Source organism: Cyrtonyx montezumae, unplaced genomic scaffold (genome assembly GCF_038088225.1).
Source record: "Cyrtonyx montezumae isolate F1298 unplaced genomic scaffold, pur_monq_1.0 scaffold_15, whole genome shotgun sequence".
NCBI classification, from domain to species: domain Eukaryota; kingdom Metazoa; phylum Chordata; class Aves; order Galliformes; family Odontophoridae; genus Cyrtonyx; species Cyrtonyx montezumae.
In genome coordinates, this window is record NW_027071881.1 from 7,722,601 (window position 1) to 7,746,103 (window position 23,503).

The window sequence follows — 23,503 nt, forward strand, 5'->3', positions numbered from 1 at the left end:
GGATCCTGCAGGCAAGAGATATTGTACTACATAAGATATAAGACTGCAGTGTTAAGCGCTGATCTTTTAATGTGTATGTTAGTATCACTTAATGATCTTTGAGTAATTTAGCTAGGGCAAGGTTCAGGATTACGTGGGATATGTCTTGATGTTTATGGTGCTGCCAAGAGGACTTTGCTTCTAAGATATGCAGTCCCTTTCATAACAGGAAATTACTGAAGCACTTCTCCTTGGCATCGTTTACACCCTGGATGGAGTGGGCTTTTATTCTGGTTAGAACTGCTAACTGCATATTTCCTAACATCTGCTGAAGCTCCTTTGCAGAGAGCTGAGTTTGGTGACAGCGGGCTCTGTTCATTGACTGCTGGGCTAGGTTTGAGGTGCTGACACATAAATTCAGTTGATACAAACTTCTGTTTTCCGTTTTCATCTTCTGCAATGAGAAACAGCAGATGTGTACACTTAATCCCCTTTTGCACTCCCCAAAATAATCTAGCCCCCAAAGCCCAGTTATTTTACCTTCTTTCTACTGTCACTGGAAACCATTTCTTTGAGCACTGCTTTCCCACATCTTGCCTTAGCAGTTTTGAACAATCTCCAACCATTTACTTAAACACAACAGCAATAACGTTTGAGGTGTTATTTTAAGCTATTTCCTGGCCTTCTAGATACTGCATTTTATTACAGACAGCGCTTGCATCCTCCGTTGCTATGCACCACTATCTGATACAGAACTACACAACCAGAAATGTGTTGTGTAACATGACTGTGTCTTTGCAGAAAATAACAGACTGTATCATGAGCTGTGAAGGTGACCTCAAATTGAGTCTTAATGGTTTCCTGTGTTCCACTTGAGTGAATTGCTATTTAAATGATGACAATCACTTGAAAATCTAATCCTTGTAGTGATACAAATAGGACAGCTGCTTTTAAAATTAAAGGAAGGTTAAAGCTACTTTTTTCAGCTTGCTTAATATGAAACATCTGTGAATGTATTTCTTTATTATATTTCCCTCATTTCTACATATTTCTGTCTTTTTTTTCCATCTAAATAGATAGTTTGCTATGTCTGTGATTTTATAGCATTAGATGACTGAAAATAATAAATACGTGTGGTCACGCAGTTGAGGAATGTATATCAAGCAGGGTTATTGCAACCTTGTAAAATCAGACACAAGCAAAAGTAGCTGGCTGTCAAATTACATAGGAAAACACTTTTCCCCATTACTGCAGTAGCTTGCTGATACTTTGTCATCAGTTAAAATGTTAAACTTTGAGCTGTCACAAGAGATACTCTGTTCGGCAGATGAAGAGAACCAGAATAGAGTGTAGCTTTTTGCTGGCTGTGCCCACCAGCACATGGTTTGAAGTCAGCCCTTCTGCTGCCCACCCACATCCCCTCGCCCCGGGCCAGTGCCTGCTTTGTACTTCACTTGATTACAAATGCTGCTGATGGCCCTGGGTGTGAAACACTTGTTGAAGCTGAACGTTTGTTGTTTAGGTTGTGTTTGCTTTTAGACAGTGACTTTTTCTTAATTTAAAAACAAAACAGCGAAGTAGAGATTCTCCCTAACAAAAAAGGCTCCCCAGGTGTTTTTGGGGGGTTATGTTTTTGTATACCAAACTTTTCAGCTGCCATTGTGCCCACTGCCTACATCCACACAATCCCACTCTTCAAAGATAAGTTACTGATGAATGAATGCTAATTTATGACAAACCCTAACTGCCATTTGTCTTTTAAGATTGTGGCATCGGCGAAGTATCCTGGTGTGTTTTTTACTGATGCTTGCAGTGCTTACAGCTACGTATTATGTTGAAGGAAGGCATCAGCAGGTATGGCGTTCTCAAGTGATTAATGCTTGTCCCTGTGCTAGGGTAGATGTACTGGGAATTGAATGGGGTCTTCATGAGATTGTAGCATGTCTTTTGAACCCATTTGCCCAAGGTTTTTTTGTTGCTTGTGTCATGACTTCCCTTGTGTTGAGCGTGGGTGAGCTGCATTTGAAAGGTGGGGGAAGATCAGCTGTATGATTTCAGCTATTCTGTTGCTTATGTAGGTGTTCCTCTTCTCATCTGTTCTTGACTGAGTAAGCACACCTCCAGTGCTTCAGCACTCCTTCGTTTCTGTTGTTAACAAGTTTTTAATAGTGGTGTGGGAAAATGTTAAAGTGAGTCGTGATAGAACTTCATGGCTTTCCCAGAAATGCTTCTTCTGCTATGGGTAGGGTGTCCTGACCAACCAGGGTAGGCATAGATCTTGACATAAAATGGCTTCATGGCTTAGATCTTCATCTCCGGTGTATCTTATGCTCATATTGTCTTAAAATGTCTGCTTTCAAAACTTAGTTGTTTTGAGTTACATGATGATTAATGCTTTTGCATCACTTGAAGTGTAGACACTTGCCCTAAGTCTCCATTTCTCCCTGAGTTTCAGATTTTCCCTGGAGTCAGCCCCTGTTAACCCAGCAGGGCATTTCTTTGAGCAGCTGAATCGCCTTAGTGCTGTTACTCTGAACATCAGCAGGTTCCCAAACTCTGGGACCTTGTTCACATTCATGCTGCTGCAGTATGTCTCAAACTGATGGACACACAGATCTGGAACAGAAGTCCTGGCCTCCTGGAGTGGGTCTCATACTGCAGTTGAAATGATGCTTCATCTGACAGCATCCTCACTCAATTCTGTCCTTGAGCCCTTAGCAGTGACCATTTCTTCTTCCTGATGCCCAAGCACCTGCTTCCTTAAAAAGTCCTGCTTTGGTGCCTTCATCAGCATGAGTAGCAGAGCTGGACGCTCATCGCCACTAGATGGCTCTTACAAACTGCTGTTGAGGTGTGCAGGGCTTGGCAGAGCAGTGCCTCCAGAGCTCTGCTGGAGGCTGATGGGAGAAACCTGCACGTGTGGGGCTGGCAAGGCTTGTGCAGCCTGCAGTGCCCTCAGTATTTCATCCATTTCCTCGAAAACTTGCTGATTACACGGCCTGTAGGCTTTTCCTGTCAAAGTGTATTGTTTTCTGTACAAGTCTCTGCTGCAATTGTAGTAAGTTGCAAATAGAAGAACCTGGGTTTCTGCTTCAGTTATTGTAACGCAGACTACCACCTGCAGTAGCTTGTAGCTTCAGTGTTCTCCACTGAGAGGCATCGCCACGACTTTTCTTTTCTGTGATTTCTCTTTCAGTATGTGCGGTACATGGAGAAGAAGTTCTTCTGGTGTGCCTACTGGGTGGGGTTGGGCATCCTGTCCTCTGTTGGACTTGGAACAGGTCTTCACACCTTTCTGCTCTATTTGGTAAGTGCATTTCTGCCCCATGTTTTATCTGAATCGTATATTTGGATTGTTACGTGGCTTTGAGATCTTGAGAATAAAGGTAAGTCTGAAACGTTCAGTACTTCAGAAGGGAAAGAAATACTCAGTGTAAGCTGCAGTGTGCTTGGAAGTACTAATCTTGCTGTATACTGCATGGCCCTTCTGTGTAGCTTGTATGCTGTTAACCCTCACTGTGAAACAGAGTGAAAATCAGCAATGCTCTGTGCTTTAATTTACTCCTGTAAATAAAGCATTCCATAGTGCATGCAGCTCCAATGTTTCCATTACAAATTTTTCAGTTCTCTCTTCGTACTTAAAAATGATCACTTTTCCTATCAGAGAGCACAGGAATAGGTTTGGAAGTTCAGTCTGTGTTCATTTTGCTTTGAAGATAATGGCAAGAAAAATGTTTGTCTGCAAAGAGAAAATAATCCGTGTTGTTCTGAAAGTGTGTGTGATGTTGTTTATCTCAGCTCAGTTAGGAAAGTTGGGGCACTGTTTGGCTGTGTTTTGCTTTTGGCCATTGGATTAGTTCCTTGTTTATGAAACCACTGTCCTGGATTTAAGAGAAGGATTCATGGCCACAAAATAATTAAAACCAGTTTATGCAACAAATGTCATCTTGTATTTGGGACAATTACAGATGTTTACTCTCAGAACTGCTTTAATCATTAACAATAACACAGAAAACACTACAGGAAACAAGAAGCTCGTGTTTTTCCACACAGAGAAGCAATGCCTATTAAATCCAATGGCATCAGCTGGCAGTGCTGACAGCCTCTTGGTGTGGCTTCTCTCCTAAAGGCTGGAGGCAGAAAGTGCAGGAGAAAGGAAACTGCTGCTAAATGGAAACAGGTTAACACACACAGCCTTTTAGGCAGGATTTCTTCTAACCGAAGGGATGGTGTGTCTGGGCATCCTCCTGGAGCTGTTTGGAGAGCTTATCAATACTGCTCCTGGTCTCAGATTTTACACAGATCATGTCAGAAATAGCAATTAACTGATGCTTTCCATTGTTTGCAAACTGGATTGTGTTTTGTTGTGTATTGATCTGAAGCAGAATAGAAGGGGCTCCCATTTTGTACTGTGGGCCACTCCAACATCACTGTCCTATAAGGAAGTCTTTGTAAGCCAGCACTTTTGCCTTCCTTTTTGCCTTCCTTTTTGCCTTCCTTTTTGCCTTCCTTTTTGCCTTCTTTTTTGCCTTCCTTTTTGCCTTCCTTTTTGCCTTCCTTTTTGCCTTCCTTTTTGCCTTCCTTTTTGCCTTCCTTTTTGCCTTCCTTTTTGCCTTCCTTTTTGCCTTCCTTTTTGCCTTCCTTTTTGCCTTCCTTTTTGCCTTCCTTTTTGCCTTCCTGATCGTGACCTGCTCTGACCTGCAAGTCGTGTATATACACGATGTTACTTTTCTGTTGGCTTAATTAGTGATCAGCAAGGAATTAAATCCAGAACAGGTGCACTCCTCGGGATTAAATCCATGTCTGGACACAGAAGGATTCGTAATGTGGTGGAGCACGTGGCTGCGTGCCACTAGATGGCAGTGGGGGTGTAGGAACACAGGTTGCTTGCCCTGACTGTGCGTTTCCATTCTAAGTACCAGAGGTGTTAATGTTCTTGTCAGTACAGCTACATCGACAATACACATATGTAATGCACCCTCCATGTAGTGTAGCCCAGTCTTTGATATTCACTGAGCTTGAGTCTACACCTTGTGTGAAAGGGAACAGGGACTTAAGGCAGCTGCTGTGACTTTTATGCGTAAATTAATTCAGTCTTCTGGATTTAACCATCTGTGAACAAAGCAATGAGGAGCTCCAGCTTTCAAAAGGAGCTTTAAAATAGTTTGCTCTTCTCACTGTGCATCAGTAGAAAAGTAGAAATCTAATAGTTGTGGCAAAGTTGCTATATTAACTTTAACATTACTGCGTATCTACTTTCCTTGTTCCATACACTTTGTGTTTCTTGACTTGGCAAAACTCATCCATTGATTCTAAGAAGTGAAAAGTTAAAAAATAATAATCCTCCAGTGTTAGTGCCTGGATTTGCAGGCAGTAGAGAACAGACTCCATAAGTGTTTTAAAATTGCTCGTAATTAATTGCCTGTTTTAAATCTGTATTTAGGGTGAGATTGTTGGGAATGCAATTACATGCCTGGAGAACAATGCTCTCGGGCCCACCCCTGAGCTGCTGGGCTCTTGTTGGTGCTTGCAGCATTGTCTCTGCCACCAAGGGGTAGGAATTGCTGGCATGTAGGCACCTGTTGGTGCAGTGCTGAGCTGCTTCAGCTGTGACACAGGTGCATCTCCTGTAAGTAGAGCCCTCTGCCTGCTGCGTGCAGCCAGTTCACGGTGCACTGTCTGAGCACTGCTAGCTGAGCACTCCACTCACACAACTAGTTGTGCAACAGAAGCAGTATGTGAGTGACTCTGATGTTTGCTTTTCTGGCCTGCTGAGCTGTTTTTCCAGTGTTGAGAGCTATCATTTATCTGGTTTCTTCAGAGTTTCTACACCAGGTGCTCTGTTGCAGGAGAGATCCTGGGGTGAGGGTTTGGAAACAACAGGTTGGCTGGAAGCAGAGCCTACAGACCCCAGCAGCCTCTGTCTGGGGGCACAGTGCTGCCCCTGCTTACCATCAGTTCACATCTACTTCTGATTTTGTTGGTCACCAGGACTCTATTGCTGAATGCATCCTGGTCTGGGAGGGAAAGGTGGATTTTGTCATTCAATTGCAGGCATTTTATTGCTATTTCTACAGTTCAAGGACTTCCTATGTATAATAAAGGATCTGAACATTATCTGCTGTGTCAGTTCCCAGCTCAGTGCTGTCCTCTTGGCCGTGGCCAGCACTAAGTGTAAAATTCAGCATGGTTTTTGGGAAGGATCCTCCAGCTGCAGCTGGCACCCAGCACAGGGCTGGCACAGAGCAGGTCTTCAGCACAGCAGTGTGGAAGCCAGCCACTCTTCCAAGAATCCTCTTTATTCTGACGCTTTCAAAACAAGTCTGCTGGCTTTTTTTCCCAAAGCCCATTAAAGTTGTTTCAGGATTCTTTAAAAACAACACTTTAAAAATAGTAATCACGACGTGGTGCTGTAGGAAATAAAGCTATTAGGATTAATGACTCCAAGGACTGGTTTTAGCAGCATACAGAGCTGTTGTTGTGGGGGCAGAGTTTAGTCTCGATATGTTTGCTCTTACATTGCTGCTGTATTAAAAGACAAATAGCATGAACTGCCTAATTGCTGGAAGATGACTTCTCAGGAATCACTCGTGCTTGTGGAGTGCAGGAGCAGCAGTGCTGGGTGGGGTGCTGGGCTGGAGCTGCCCTCTGCCCTCTTCGTGTGCCACCTGACTTGGTTTCAGTTCAGCTCTGGCAATGGATGTGATCGAGGGAAAGGAAATCAGCTTAGAATTCATGCCCAACAGAAGGCCTCGTGCGAGAGCCAGCTGATAGAAGTCCCTTCTGTATGTGTGCTCTGTTACAATCTGGAGTGGTGGGGGCTGAATGGGAGCAAATTCCTTGCAGGTCAGAAGTGCAGTGCAAGTTCTGGCTGTCTGCATTTGTTTGTGTTTTTGTTGATTTTTTTTTAAATCCCCATCTCTGCTCGTTGCTGACAGAGCCAAGTGGAGCAACTGCCGGAGAGCTCTGCTCCATGGCCAGGCTGCAGAGCAGCACAAACAGGAAACGTGAGGTACAACAGGAATGCTTTGTGCACAGAGCTCAGAAAAGAGCTGGGATTTTTGCAGAACTGTGATGTGTGGCTTTGTCACCTGATTCTTCCTCGGGAGTTCTGCAGCAGAGGGAAGGAGCGTGGCAGTAATTTCAGGCCCTGAAATAGGACCGAAAGCTGCCTTTAAAGAGAAGGACATTGCAGTGACAGTGCCTTCATTGACAGGGCTGGCTTTGGGGTGCCTGCTGGGGTTTATCTGGGCTGGAGGGTTCAACGTCTTGCTTTTGTTCTGAATTGGTTCCAGACTTTGTCCCATTTTGGCCTCTGCAGAGCGTTGCAGTTCTGGCCCTGTCCGAAGTGAGCTGAGCTTACACTGAGAACCCTGATCATCCAGGCACGTCGTGCAATCATGAGCTGGTTAACTTTTCCCAAAAGAAACCCCAGGCATTGTGGGCATGAATCATTTTAAAACAAATACCCCCACGTCCCTCTTTCCTGCCAGGACTACCGAACGCTTTTTAAAATCACATTTCTTTTAGTGATCCAGGCCCAGGAGCCAAACTTGTGATGAGACCCATGATAAAATCCCAGAAGTGGTTCTCAAAAATAAAAGCTCACGCAACAGGGCTTCCTCTAGTGTTGTGAAGTACGCATTACAGTTTGGAAATGCACAGAATTTCTTCTCCTTCCTTCCCCTGTTAATTTGTGACTGTAATACGGCAGTGTTTTCTCAGTGATTTTCAGCTTCAGCTTCTCTTTGTTTTGTTTTTTTAGGGGCATCACTCAAAGTGGTCGTGAATAACTGATAAGTGGTATGTTCTGTGTGTAAAGGAAAAAAGCCAGGAGAACCTGAGCTGCCCAGGCAGGTGGGGGACACAGCCACGCTCCCTCTCACCACGCTGAGTTATTGTTAAGTGTTCATATCCAGCCCTTGCAGCTCTTCAGTTCACATCAATTGGCAAGCCTAAAACAAAGGGAATAAAACCTGGTTTAGTCTAATATCTGTGATCAGGTTACTGCTATTGAGCTAAGGCATGTAAAGAAAAATACACAGTGGTGCAGAAGACAGAAATCAATTGTAAAACCAGTTGAAATGGAGCCTGTTTGTGTGAGGCTGGTATGCAGCCTACTCTTTCATTTGTTTCCTCCATGCCTTTAAACCTCCTTCCTCCAGCTGTCCTGTGCTCTGCACAATGGGACATCCTGGAATACTTGAATCAACACAATTTACAGAATAGCTTTTTTGCTTACCATCTCTTGTTGGGAACTACTGCCTGCTGTTCACGTGGGCTCTGTTCTCTGTTAAACTGTAGTCATAATGTGCTGATGAACTGGGAGAGCCCGATGGGGTGGGATAGGTGCTGCGACCAGATGAGCTGAGGAACCTGGTTGCCTTCCTTGCATTTAAAACATGTGAGCTTAAGTGTGGTATTCGCAAGGGGAAAATGTGCATTTGGAGTCTGAGTGCTGTGTGCATGCCCACTGTTATTTCATATGTTGAAACATCCATCAATACAGCCAGCACCTCTGTTTCACAGTCTTCTGGATTCTGCTGTGGAGTTAACAACTATTGCAGCCCGTGACTCCCCTCCAGCCCCAAGCTGGGGTTTGAGCTTGCCCCAAGCTGCAGGGTCAGTGAGGCAGTCAGTGCACCATCTCTTTATTTCAGAGGTTGCTGGACTTTACCTTTCAGATGGTGATGCTTGGTTTTCATTATCTGCTCTTGATTTCCTCGTGGCTGACCCTGGCTGGTTGCTGCTGGGAGGTCACGTCACGCTCGCTCCTCTCTTGCTCTCAAGCAGCCTCTGCTCTGTTGGTTGTTTGTTCTTTCCAAATGAGCAGCCTGAACTTTGTGCTTTTCTCGTCCCCGCTTCCTTGAGCAGGCTGGAAATAATGATAACAGTGCAAGGCAATCTCTAATTGGAGGCATTAAAGCCAATAGTCTCTGCTAGTGTCAATTTGAGTAGATGCTGTGATTTATTCCTTAGTTAATAATAAGTGGCTGACTAAGGAAGGGCGAGGAAAAAATGTTGACAGGTTATTTTCTCTTCTGTCAGCACCAGGGTATGAGCTTGGATTCTTCCAGTTGTGCCTTTTCCTGACGTGGGTCTGTGCTCCTATAGAAAGCAGTGTGGACATAGCTTCAGAAAACGTCTGCTTTTCTTGTTACCCCTCAAAGTAGCAGCATGGCCCTGTTCTGCATTCCATGGGACCACGTGCCTGCTCCCTTGGTGGTTCTTGTTCAGTCATCGTTTGGAATTTCCATCAGCTCTGCGCCGTGGGGCGAAGCTTGACTGAAGTGGGAATGGAAACTTGCTAACAGACATGTGATGGTAAAGTTAGTACATTGCTTGCAACGCCGTGACAGTGTGCTAGAGCTAGCCCTGGCCACATGATGGGTGCTTGTGTCACCAGAGGATGCTATAGGTATGGGATCCTTCTTCATTCTGGGCCCCTTTTTACGTCCTGTACTGCATCCCAGACAACACATTAAATCACGAGACGTTTTAATCTCATCACACAGACGGACAGACTGGATCAGGATATATACTGACCACCTCCAGACTCAGTTTTCCTCCTGTAATCACAGAGCAGTTTGCTTTGTGGGCAGCTGTCTGCTGCTCCAGGAGATGAGAAGATGCTGTAAGATGGTGTTGCTTTCTGGAGAGGTGTAGTGACTTCATAGATAAGTATGAGATGAGTCGCAGCCTGGGGCAACGTGTGCACGATGTTTCCCATGAGAAGCAAGCTTTTGCTTTTCTAATTTATCTTAATCAAATGTAGAATGACATGTTTCCCCCTGTGGAAAGGCTGAGTCTTGAGGCCAGTATGAAAAGCTCTGTATCCATGGAGGAAAACAGATTTTTAGTGCATTAAGCTGAGCAGTGAGTTCAGGGTAGTATTTTTCTTGCTGGCAGACGTATCGCTTTTCTTTGTGAAATATTTCTCAATTAGAATGAGTCTAAAATTGTCTTCTCCAAATACAAAAGGTTAAAATTAGATGCCATTGTCCTGGTAGCACTCGAGCAGGATGGCTGCTGTGTGCAGGGACACGTGAGGGAACTGCCTCTGATATGCAGTTGTTGCAGCTATGGTTTTGTTCACAGTCTGGATGCACAGGGTGATTAATAATGTGAAAACGTGATTTGCTCCTAATTGTGTATGCAGTCATTTTTCCTTCTGGTGAAGACTTCTGTGTTGCAAATAAAATGAACATCAGTGTGTTTTTAAAGATCTGAACTTAGCCTTGCAGAGGTGAATTTCCAAGTGAGATTTATAGCTTAGAAAAAAAAAAAAAAAGGCTGTACTTCCTAGATATTTCTGAAATAAGAAGTTTCGAAGGATTAGCAATGTCCATTCCAACTCAGGTGACTTCAGACACTAAACTTAGCAATCCTCTGAAGTCCTGCGAGTTCAGGAGTTCGAGGTTGACTTCTGTGAGCGTTGTGCAAATAGGGCTTTCCAGCCCTCCCCCAGATTACTATTACTTAAACATAGATTTATGTTGAGTTGCTCTTGGTGACCAGCTCTTGTCCTGTTTGATTTTAAATGGCACAGATATTTCTAACAAATGGCATTCCATCCTGACCACAGGCTCCTGCTGGTCGTCAGCAGTGGCGAGCAAATGCTTCTAGCCCGAGTCAGCAGAACGTTTCTCAATTTCTCCTGCGTTGGCCCTTGTGAGTGCCTCCTGCAATTAGACAAAAAAGAAAAAAAGAAAAATTCATTGGAAAACAGTGACGAAAAGACAGTTGTGTTCAGGATCTTACATGCCTTGAATTTCTGCAACTGGTTCCTGGTTTGGCAAGCAGCGTGTCTACTGAGTCGGCTGCTTTTAGTGTTCCTTGTCTGGTATGAGGGTTTGAAGTAGTTTTATGGAGCTATTTTTAAAGTAGAGTTGGAGTTGTGAAGGAGATGTCATAGAGGTTTTCCTAAAGCATCGAAAGAGGTAAACCTCGAGTATGTGAGGAGGGGGAGAAGGTGGGAAGGTATTGCTTGGAGAGGGTTAAAAAATGGTGTGAAAATGAGTCCTTCTGTCTCAAAGGAGCACAGAAGGTACAGCTGAGTGTACGTGGCCTGGGATTTCCCAGAGGCAGCAGGCCATGCTGGGGTTTGTTTCCCCATCGTGTTAAAGCAGAGTTCAAGCAGCTCCACTGCTGACTACGAAGCAAAATGATGCCCCCTCTGAATCACACAGACCCCCCCTGCAGCCACGGCCCGTTCAGCCAGCCATTGTTCTGGGAGGTGCTTGGTAACCCGGCTCTGTGGAAGCATGGTGCTCTGTGTGAGCTCTCAGAGCAGCACTCGAACAAAAGCAGATGTGGGGGGTGCTGCCAGCTGCTGGCCCTTGGACTAGCAGGGCAGCTGGGCTGCACTGCGAGGATGAGCGGGATTGTTCTGCTCTCCTTTGGCTCTCTCCGAACTCTGACAGCCCACACTTTGTCGCTCTAAATGAACTGGTTATGCTTTATTTCTTATTGCAGTCAAAAATGTGGCTTCTGTGGGTTCCATAACCCCAACTTCTTTCCATATAGAATTGTTTACATTGCAGTGGAAGAGTTATGTTCAGTTGGCATAGCCTTCACGTGGCTCCTTGGCCATTTGCAGCAGCTTTGCAAGTGCCTTTTTATTTCCACTGGCTGTCACTGGTAAAATGTCTCCTTTTGCAGATGTCTGTTGGTTGAGCTCTTAACAGGAGGTGATGCTTTGGGGCTATTGGGCCATCCCAAGGGTGGCAACCCCACTGGGAGAAGCAGCTCACGGTAAGGAGCTCCTGCAGGAGGCATTTTATCTCTGCAGTCTCTTGGGAGCACAGAGTCTTCACATTACAGTTTGAGAAGAAATGCTGGCAGTGCTCTCAGTGAAACCTTGCAAAGAGGATGGGGGAGCTTTGTTACAGCAGAGATTATATTTGACTACTATAAAACTGAAAGTAACAGCCTGCCATCACGGCTGGCTGCAGTTGTACTGCAGTGTGGTTGACCTGCCAAATTTTGTGGAACCGAAAATCATACTTCTTGATTCACACACTGGATCACCCTGCCCTTACCCTCAAGGGAACGTAGGAAATGGTCATTTAAACTCAAGTGTGTGGGGATATCCCCCATGCAAATTTCATGTTCAGAAGACTTCTACTGCCAATTTCTGCAGGCAGAAACCATGAGTTAAAGGAAGATGGCTCAAGAGACGTTTCTCTGTCCCAGTTTAGCCATCAGACTGGGGAGGGGAAGCAGGGGATGCAGCTAAATTCTGTAAGCTTCAGAACACGGTGGAGAAAAGTTACCAGGTTAAAATTACCAGGTTTGCTGTGAATGTACTTTGTGATTTGAGGAGAGTTTCAGTCTGTCTTTGCCTCTGTCCTCTGTGACTAAAATGGAAATTTGTTTAGGTCTGAAACTGCTGGGATGGAGAGGCATCTTGCAGCCATTGTCAAAAAGGAGTCCATTGCCAGTGTGGCTCATCACAGTGTCTGTAGTACATGTTACACATCGCTTGTTCATTCTTCCTTCCATATCAAAACCACTTCTTGTACATCAAGTTCTGAATCTCTTTCTTATTTTGCTGCAGTGAACTTTGCATCTCATTTCCATGAGATAAGTAGCAGTGTGGATGTGCTCTGGTCTCTTCACTGAGGCCTGAAGTATTGACATGAGTGAACCCTACTAAAATCTTCTTCCAGATAGGTCTACGAAAGGCATTGGGGCCTCACCTTTTGTGTGAGGCTGCAGAATATAACCCTTTCATGTGCAAATGAAGCCTGTAGGATCCTCAGGATGTACCTCAGGCTCCTGCATTTCGAAGTGAGCTCTGGGAGCCTCAAAAGGAGAAATGGCAGTGTTGGGATCTATCATACTTTCTCTTTCCCTTATTATTTTCTAATAAATCTGGCTTTGGGAGGTATCAGGCTCCTTGTTGGTCTAATAAAACTCATTTAAAGGATTTCTCTTCTACAATACCTAGTGCTGGGGTCAGAGTACTAAATGTAGCCTTTGGATTGCCTCTGGACTTCTTTTGTATTAAAATAACAGCAGTTCTTTAATGTTGAAGCATTTCAATCCTTCAGTCAACACTGATGCTCATTTTTTGGTGGTTTGCCCTAAAAATCGTTTAATGTACGATGGAGAGCAGGAGTAATCCATCTATACAGCATTTAAATAACACCACAGTTCTGATTTATATTTCAAACTATTTTTAGCAAACAGCAGTGAGGTCACTTTCTAGTACACACAGAAAGTGCAGGAGTTGAAGCCACAGATTTTTGGAGGAAGATCTAAAAGCTGCAAAGCTTCAATGGATGATGTGAAAAGGGCTGGTTATTCAAAAAAAGAAAAAAAAGATTTAATATGGAATTTAGATGCTTTCATCCTCTAAAAACAACAGTAGGGAAAACACCTGCTCCAGCAGGATTTTTTATATGATGACAAGGAGGAATTTTTTGAAAGAGTATTAATAGCTAACATGGTGCTTCAGATGGTCTTAGAAAAACTCTGTGTGTTATTTAACAACATTAATGGCCAAAAGTGAGAAACAGTAAACTTTACCCTATGTTCTTTGGATCAGGGACAAACGTGGGGTTTTTTTATTTAAATTTTTATTATGACTCACGTGAAATGCATTTGAAATGACTTGTGTTTTTCCAGGGTCCACACATAGCATCAGTTACACTTGCTGCCTATGAATGTAACTCTGTTAACTTCCCTGAGCCTCCTTACCCGGATCAAATTGTCTGCCCCGATGAGGAGGTGAGCGGCGGATCCATCTCCCTGTGGGCCATCATCTCCAAAGTCAGGCTGGAGGCCTGCATGTGGGTAAGGCTTGCTTCATAAATCTGGAGCTTTCCTCTGCACACCTGGTTTCTCTGTTCAGCAGCACTCAGGAATTGCTTACTTGAGCCAAATGACGATGGCTTCATGCTGCCAGCAGTGGTGTTGATGTCTGTGGCACAAAGAGCTGCTTTCCTGATCTACCTTCTCTGTACTGTAGTATTGATCTCCTACAGTATTAATCTTAAAGCTCTTTGAGGACTGACTGATATGAGTGGAGGAAAAGCAGGCTGGCTTCTAAATGAGTCAGGAAGTGCTGTCGTTGGAGCTTCCTTTCTGTTTTGATTTTTTTCTGTATTCCTTCTGCAGTTTTTGTGCAGTTGGCTTTTAGGGTGACTCTGAGCAGTCAGTGCCTGTTTCATTCTGGATAGGTGAAATCCTGAAAATAAATGGCATCTGGTGTCTGCCCTCGTGTTCCCAAGTGCCTCCTCATGGTACAAAAAGATATCTTAAGGCAGCTTTAATCACTGCAGCTTTTAAAACGATCAGCAGCTGCTCTGCCTGCAGAAATGGCGTTCAGGCTGTGCCATCACAGACTCAGCTCACGTCAGACAAAGTACTGCACAGTTCACAGTGTTCATGTGGAGCAATGCGCAAAACCCATTGTGATTTTAACAATGGAAAAAGTGGACTTGGAGCCCTTGTGAGAAGCAAAGTGTATCTTAATTTTCAGCCTTTCTAATGAGAGGACAGATTTCCCTCAATGCTTGATGAGTGACTGGAGATACAAGTTCTTATAAGACCAGAAATATAAGGGTTTTTTTTTCCCCCTTTTTTATCTGCTGCTGCTCTCTTTCTGCTCGAGCTTGTTTAATGAAGACAGAAATGGCATTTATAATCATGTTTCTAGGGTTGCAAAATACAAACACAACTAAGGCTAAACACGCATTGCTTCATCTAAAATAATTTGAACAATGATGAGAATTAAGCTCAGAAATGAATTAATAGCACTGCAAACATTGAAAACTTGTGTCCTGAGGAGAGCAAGCTCTGCCTCCAGTGTTTCATGAGAGCAGTGTGCATTGGTTCAGGCAGGGGAAAGGAGAAGGGCACTGGAGCACACCATCCCCCTGCCCTCCTTCCCTTCTCGCCTTCGAGTCCCTGACCGCCACCTTTTCTCTGACCTCAGTCTCCACTCACTTTTCCCTCAGGAGCATCCCCCTTCTCTCAGTGGTGTCTGGTGTAATGTTATGCTTTCTTGGAATGTTTCATGAGTACATAAACATTGCTTGCTAATTTCCTGTAAGTCAGATCACGTTGGTGGCTGCTGCTGCTTCTTGCAGTGCTTTTCTTTTGTCCCAGTTCCAGTTCATGTTTGATGGAAGCTGTTGAAGAAACTCACTCTGGGTTCTGTCGTATCCAAACCAGATTCCACTGCACTGGAAAGTAACAGCAGCCTCCAGAAAACAAAGCAAGATGAGTTTTAAGCCTCAGAACCTTACTAAAAATTCTTGATTTGAATTAGTTTTCAGCTTTGGAAGTGAAACGGGGAATAGTCAGTGTAATTCCTCATCTGAGTTTTGTTGATGGAACTCAAAATCTTATTTTTATTGTTGTTTCTAAATGGAACCAGGAACTTCTAATGGGACGTAAAATCTGATTGTCATGAGCAGCACTGGATAAATGCAAAAGCAAAGGAGTGGATGTGTGCAGATGTGCTCCTCGCACAGCACGTGGAGCCCCATGAGGAAGAGCTGCAGTAACACTGCCAGCCTCGTTCCTTCAGCCTCGTAAAGTGAAAGGCTGCAGAGTGCGAGCTGGCCCATCTCCCTGATTGTTTGGAAAGAGACAGGAGGGTGGTAGGAATATAAGTTTTCATGTAAAATACTGAAAGCAGGATGGTCCCACAGGGGGACTCTGCAGAGCTCTGCCTGTAAAGCTGCCCAGGCTGAGTATCCTGCAAGGCCTGAGCACGGGGATCGCTCAGCACACGGGATTGGGTTCAGATCACAAAAACATCAGCATCTGTTCCAGCCGACTGAAACCAGGTACAGCTTTTTCCAGAGATTAAAATCATTACTGGTCCCCTGCACGTCAGTGATACTCATTTCTGCTGATAATGAGTGTTGCTGGAATTAAATACCACCGTATCTAAGGAATTATTAGGTGAAATGAAAATGATGGTTTTAAAAATCACCATAAAAATTGGCTCCGCCAGTCCTGGCCTGCAGAAAGGCTCCCCAAAACAATCTGCTAGGTGTATGCCAGTTTTCACAGCCTCCTATCCCATGGGGACAAGGAATTCAATAGTGCCCTACATTTTTAATGTGTTGCAGCTTTCTTTTTTTTTTCCTTTTTTTTTTTTTTACAAGAAAGGAGGGGAAAAGAATAAAAACATTTAATTGCTGGGGATTAGCAGAACAGGCAGCCTGTGTCCTGACCGGGATCACATCGGTTTGAACAGCTCTTTCTAGTGGAGTCATTTCCCCATTTCCTTTTCTGAATATTTTTGTGTAAAGGAATTCTGCTCAGCATCTATTTGATTTTCCAATCTGCTGTTAGCAGAACTTGTGTTCGGTGTTAAATGGTGAAAATAGAGAGCTCGTGTTACAGAAAGCAGTTAAATAGTGACTGGGTTGTATCCTTCATTGCTTGCTTTATTTTTTTTCTCCTTAAATGCACTTAAGGAACCTATCTTGGGTAGCCCTGAAATCATATGATATTGTTGCAACTCTGAGATGTTTTGTAATGAGCATGTGACTTATCCACTCTAATGAAAGTTCATGTCCAGTACACGCATACAAACCTCTTCCTCAGCAAGCAGAACAAAGCCAAGGCGAATTGGCAGAGCCCGGAGGAGCAATGTGACTTTTTGTTCTTGCATCACCCTGAGAACATAACCTCAAGTGAATTTTTCTGAGCCGTTGCTGCTACTGTGTGCAGGCTGATCTCCCACCCCCCTTGTGCCAGCAGTGTGCAGATTAGTGGAGCTCGGCTCGTTGCACCCGTGTTGAGTTTTTCTGCTGTGGAAAACGTGGTGTACAGGTGTGATGATGCAGTGTGATTTGAGTGCTTAAAGTGAGACCTTAACAGCCTTGGGAACTGCAGAGAACGGCGGTGAGGGAAGCCACGGCCTCCTGGTTTGGAGTACCCAGGGCAGCTGGAATTCTTGCTTGCATGCAGCTGCATATAGAGCGGGAACAAAGGAAATTGAAAGGCTTTTACATAGCTTCAAAGGGATAGAAAAGCATTTGTTACCCACTCCTGACCCTAAGAAAGAAAAGCCATCTGCATGCAGCTCGCTTTTAGCACTTTTCCAGTGTGCTGCCCGACTATTGTGTGTTACCTGTCCTATATTTAAACTGTTCTGAGTATAATCCAAGTTCCTGTTTCATTAGCCTCTGTTTATCTATATGTTCAGTCTCGGTCATCTCTCTTTTGTATTCTTTTTCTTTGGTTAAGCTAAAGTTGTATTTGCCCACAAGACTGAAATGAGTCATTTGATGTCCTGAGAAAACAAATATAATTTTCCTGTGGTGAGAAAGGAACCGTGCTTTCATCTCTGGTTCTCTTGGCTTTCTTTATTCCATCTTGAGAGAGAAATCTGCAGAGCGAGCTTTGCTTAACCTTACTTTCCTTGCTCGTAGCTGTAGTAAAACTTGACCCTGTTTTCTAATAAACACTTGCACAAGGTCTCATGGCTTTGTGAACCGTAAGTAAACTGCATGACAGCACAGGGGAGGGGTTCCCAGATCGTTCTGCAGTCTGTGCAGGAGCTGGCTCATGCTGGCAAGTGTGTCTGGATCTGTGCAGGAGGAGAGTTGGCTGGGCTGGGACAGGGATGGGGATGGGGACTGGCCCTGGGGCAGGCAGGGCTCACAGTTGTGACCTTGCTGACCGCAGCCTGGGGACTGCTGATTTGCAGTGTGGTACTCTGCAAAGAGAAAAGCTGCATTTCTTTAATGTGGAAAAGCGTGGTCTCGAAGCAATGGTTTTGTATTTGATGTCAGGAAAAAGTTGTCCTGGTGGATGAAAGCGAGCTCCTCAAAGCATCTGCTTTCCACAGCTCTGCAGTTACAACACGGCACACATCTCTGGCTTCTCATCTTTTGAAATGTCTGTGCATATCATGTTTCCCATATGAGAACAAACAAATAAATCTGGATTATTCTTTTCCCAGGGTGCTGGCACAGCCATTGGAGAGCTGCCTCCGTATTTTATGGCAAGGGCAGCCCGACTCTCTGGTGCTGAACCTGATGATGAAGAGTATCAGGAATTTGAGGAGATGCTGGAACATGCAGAGACTGCACAAGTAAGAACAGTGGAAAACAACAGAATTAATAAAACACAGAACAACTAGATGGAGTAAATAATCATTGCAATGAAATGGGAATAGGCCAGAGATCAGTTGGTGCAAGTACACAGGGGACTTCCCAAGGGCGGAGGGAGATTCTCCATCAGGTAGAGATACCTCTGGGGCAGGAGATTGAGAATCCAACTTGCTGAAGCATGTACAGTAGTGCAGCCAAAGCATTTGTTACAAGTTCTGCATTTATTTGCCTTTCCAAAGACAGCACAGTAAAGGTGAGGAGACAGTGAGAGCCAGCAGGTTGGTGACAGAGGAGGGGCTGTAACAACTGTGGTTATGGAAAAGGTGATTTAAAGCCTCCGTGCGCCAGGTGGCTGTCAGTCAGCTTGCCCCTCCCCACATGACCTTGGCCACTGACAGTCTCATCAGCCAGAGGAAACATATTTTTCCTGATGTGAAAATGCAGTGAAACTGCCCCGAATCCCTTTATGTCGTTGGTCTTGTGATTTGTTCTCTTGACAGTTTAAATACCATTGGTGTGATAACATAGTTTGCAACTGATGCTGTAGGTCAGTCAGATGTTACAGTTTTGCATTTTAGGACAGGAGTTTGCATCTTCAAAAGAAATTCAACATTTTTTTGCTCACTGAATTTCTCTTCTGCATTTTTCCTTCTCATCCTCTGTCTTTGTCTACCACAACCAGTAGGTAGAAGAGGTCACCAGACTGCCATCATAGAAACAGCAGATGCTGTTACTGTGCACTGTTGTCTTTTAACTGTTCTGCCAGGGAACTTCCTTGATATAAATACTTTCTCCCCATCTTCTACAGTGGATGAAGCTTTTGGAAACACTGAGTGCAATCTCGTAATGCTAACAGTGAACCCTGTGTTTTATGAGAGCCTCCCCCTGCTAAAAAGTTCCATAGGGTTTTCCTGCTATTTCAGTAGTAAATTCTTCTGTTTCTTTGAAGGTGTAGTGGAAGGGGAAAAAAAAGTCAGCTTTGGTCTTTGTCGTGCTGTCAGTCTTTGCTTTGTGAAGTAATCCCTAGCTGTATAAAAAGCATGTCCCATTTAAAGGAAAAAAAAACAACATTCAGATGCACGACTTGAGAGCTGAAACACTGTCTGTGTTTAGTGAAGCTCTCCCAGCAAATGATCTGCACATAAAGCTCTGGGAGCAGCCAGAGCTGCTTTCCAGAACGCACAGTGAGATTCTTGGGCAGAATATTTTTGCTAGAGAGTGTTTTGTCACAACAGGCCAAACCCGGGCTGGCTGCATCGGCCGTGAACGGATGGCATTGTGTCATTCATTAAGGGAAACGGTGCTGTTATTTACCAGTACTTTTGATTTTATTTTCTTGACAATTGAGTTGGGATTGAAATGTGTTTTGTGGATGGATAGCCAGAAAAAAAAATCTTTTTGAACTACACTTGTGGTTTGGTTTCTATAAAATTCTCTTCACATGAGGCTTTGACAATCTGATTAAATTGTATTGCACTCATAAAACTGACAGTTCAGTTTTTTCCACTTAATAATATGACTTCCTTTTGGTTTTTGGCATTGATGGTGTTTTTGCTAGATGCCTGTGGGAGGCAGGCCTGCCTTTTCCTATGACCTTGAGTAAATCCCAATCGTAAGCATAGCTTATCACTATTTGTTCTGTAATTGCAACTCCGTGACCAGTTATAAAGTCTATTTTTAAATTACTCAATAACAGCCTTTATTACCTACATCACTTCTGCCGTTCCCCAGCTTTAGGTCTTATGCCTATGAAAGCAGGGAATGTGACAAGTGTCTCATTCCACAGAGGCTGCCACGGTGGGGTTGATATCCAGGGACAGAAGCCTCCTTTCAGCAGGAAGGTCTCTCGTCAGCCTGCCTTTCTGAAGGGCATGAAATCAGGCATGTAGGGTTTGGAAGAATAGCCTCCCCCTCTACTTCTGCTGAGTAGAGAATGCCCACAAGGCACAGCCAAGCAGCTTGACGTTTTGCGTGCGTGGGTTTTGTTTAGAGAGCTTGCTGCTGCTGTTTCTCAAGAAACAATGGTAATTTTGAGAACCAGATGAGGATCTTCTATGGTGAGAATAGTCCATGAACTGAACATCCAGCCTGACTGATCTTTGAGGGGGGGGAATTAACATTCTGCAGCTTAAAAAACAACAGCCAAAAAAAAAAAGGAACTCAGAAGGAATAAACAGTGTAAAATTTTAGTCCTCCTTTTATAATTGCACAGAGTGAAATATTATTTACTTTGAAGAGTCTGTTGGGTGATACTGGGTCAGCTGCCAATCCAAGTGACCTCTCTCCTTGAGCTAGGCTTTGAGAAAACCCATTATCCTGCAGATGAGTCTGCCTCACACTTTCCCCATTTCAGAAAAGCCCCTTGTTTGAAGGCACGCTCACTTCTCCTTTCTGAGTGTCTGCGCATGCTGCTGAGCCAGTCCTGCTAGCATACACTGAGCTCCAGAGCTTCTCCTGCCTCGTGGTTGGTTGCTCATGTTCAAATCAAGTGGCTTTGCCCCAGAGAAGGAGTGTGGTTTACAAGCAGAACTCTTATTTCCCAGAGCTGCACACAATGCAGAGCTCAGCATGCTATAGGAGCAGTGTGATTTGGTCTGACTTGTTGGTACTCAGGCAGTATTTTAGAATTATGCATGTTTAAAATGGCATTCAGTTGCTCTGAGCTCTCTTCCAGTCCAGCTCCAGAGCAATGGAGATTTTCAGCAGAGCTCCCCTGTAGCAGTGGGGTATCTCCAGTGCAGCATTCAAACCTCTCAATGAGGGCACGTGAATGTGCTGCTTAGTGCTGGGGCAGCACATTGCTGAGGATAGTGTGAGCAGAGCTGTGTGCAGCCTCGTGGCCATGCAGCTGTGTGCAGGGCTTTTCCTTTCTGCCTGATTAACGGTCGCTGATTGCAAAGGGCTCTTGTGTTTTCTTGTGCTGAAAAGCTGGCAGAGGTTTCTGGTGCACATGGAGCTCAGTGCCAGCTGCCCTCGAGGTTCCTGCTGGTGGAGGCTGCTGTGCCGTGGTGCTCTGCTAAGAGGAGAGAAGTACCAATATCTTTGCTATCTAATCCTTAATGACTCTTAAGTGTTTGGATTCATTAAGTAGCATATTTTTAAGAGCTAATGATGTACACATCAGGCTTTGCATCTCTGCGGTGTTGCTGCAGCCAAATTTCCATGTGAAAATATTTTCAAGTTGCCCATGTTACTGTCCCTGCTGCCTGCTGGGGGCTCCTCCCAGGCTGCATCGTGCCTCTGAAAGGACACAAACTTGACAAAGGGTTAAACCCGCAGGGATGCAGCAGGAGCCCTGGTAAACCACCCAGTGCCATCTGCACGCTGGCTGCCCGTTGTTGCTGGGACCTGTTTTTGCCTCCACTGAACCTTTACTGGTTGTGGTTTGTCTGGCCATCACATGACTTCTCTGAAAATTCCCCCTCCCCTCCATTTCCAGTAAACTGTTTGAACAGGAGTGACTCAGACTGAAACCAGCTTCCCTGTAACCACAGGGCTTGTTAAAGAATTTGTCAACGTGGACTCAAGAGGGTTTGTATTAAACTAAGCTGCAACTGCTCTGGTTTGCGTTGCGTCAGGACTTCCACCCAACAACTTCCTGCTCTCGTCTGTCTGCAAGGAGTTAAAGCAGTGAACTTTGTGACAGTGGCAGTCGGACACATGCGAATCCCATCTCCAGCACTTGGAGAGGTCCCGTGCCTTGAGCTGGATTGCTTTTCCACGTCCTAGCACAGGTCTCTGAGCAGGAGCAGAACAGTGCGCTCACCACACCCAGCCGTGGTTACGCGGGGAGCCCAGCACTGTTCTGACACGACACTGTGACTTCACTGAGATGGAATGATTGGGTTCAACTAATCAGCGAAATATTACTTAATTAGCAACGTTAAGGATGGCCAAATTAAAAATGGATCTCTCCCGTGGTTTCACTACCAATTAGTATCTGGTGAGTTCCTGCTTGGAAGGGCCTTGCCTGGCTGCTGCTGCTTTAAGCACAAGCTTTTGAGGGTATTTTTTGCGAGAAGAAAGAAGTTAAAGCAGACCACAGAGCCTTCTGTAAAGCAGTTATCATAAAAATGGAAGTGGTAAAGTCATATACAATAACTGGAAACGCTGACTTCTCTTTTTCTTTCCTCAGAAATAACCTGTTGAAATCCAATATCAAGCTCTGTTCATCGTGGTTCTTGCTTGTTCTTCCAGTCACCCCCTTTTCTCGTCAGCTTCCTTTGTTAATTGTCAGTGTTAGGTCTGGGCTGTCTGAGGGGTGCCACCAGGAGGCTTGTCAGCACACAGATCGATGTGTGCTTCAGTTAATGCGTGGATGGAGGTTTCTCCCCTCCTTATCTCAGCCCATAATTAAATGTAAATTCAAAATGAATCAAATCTTGGAGCTTCAATATGAACGTGTTGCTATGACTGCTGTACTTGAGGATGAGATGACGGATGAGTTAGGGTAACTAACACATTCACCCACTGTGAGTATACGAAGTGTCAGCTTTGTTTTAAGTTGTTCACCAAAAACACTGAGCGGAGAAACATTGGAATGGGTCAAAGAAGGCTTTCAGTAGGGGAGCTGCTGCTAGAGGGAGCTTCCTCAGGAAGGGGGGAGCAAAGAGTTAATGTCTGCGCAGGGCAGACAATGGGAGCTGTGAGTAAGAAATGTGTAAGCCACCTCCTTGCTGCATTTCTTTGGACACTGGCAGGAGAATACTGGCAGTCTTGTGCCTGCATTGTTCTATTCATTTGCACACCTGCTTGCAGATAAGGGAAACCAGCGTTAACTTTGCTCGTGATAATCTACGGATGACTTTTTTGCATTTCTTCTTCGAGTTTTTCTTTGTGATACCTCTGTCAGCTAAAACTCCTTTACTGGGCCTTCTGTCTTAGTGTTCAGTGTGAAAGTACATAAATCAGTCAAACCACGGAAGAAATAGGGATTGCTTTGCAATATTTTCACTCAGTATTTGGCTGTGGTGGCAAATAACTCACACAGCAACAAAAATAACCTCTTAAGAAAGAATGTACCCAAGTTTATTGTACGTCTCACATGCTGCTTGGCCTAGAACACCTTTGTTTCACTCTTTCATCATGGGCTTTTTCAGGTTTGTGGTCCATACAGAAGGAGCAGTCACTACTCGATAAAATTTGGATCTGGAAAAAAAGACCAACAAAAAAGCAGTAATAAAATTGTCTGTGTATCTTCTTGGGGGTGACATTGGGCTGTTTCTCTCATGTCTTCACATAGGCTCAGGGTAACATAAGAATCTCTGCTGCTTCATTGTGTGGGATATATATAGATACACTTATTTTTTTCACATGGTGTGGATGGATTGGTTGTGTCGTAGTGCAGGAAAAGTCACTTCTGAAATACAGTTGGCCCAGAAATATTTCAGAGAGGATGAAGAATAAAGGAAAGGTTGAAAAACTTGAAATTAAGCACT

General features: G+C 44.4%; 1 protein-coding gene across 1 annotated transcript in view; it reads left to right on the forward strand.

Annotated features, from left to right (window-relative positions):
* The window catches only part of VMP1 (vacuole membrane protein 1), a 54,930-nt gene that overhangs the window by 8,390 nt on the left and 23,037 nt on the right, over positions 1–23,503 (forward strand). The window contains exons 4-7 of the mRNA XM_065732048.1: positions 1,743–1,833; positions 3,176–3,286; positions 13,612–13,779; positions 17,915–18,046. Coding sequence (XP_065588120.1) covers positions 1,743–1,833; positions 3,176–3,286; positions 13,612–13,779; positions 17,915–18,046 — 502 coding nt within the window. The remainder of the gene's footprint in view (positions 1–1,742; positions 1,834–3,175; positions 3,287–13,611; positions 13,780–17,914; positions 18,047–23,503) is intronic.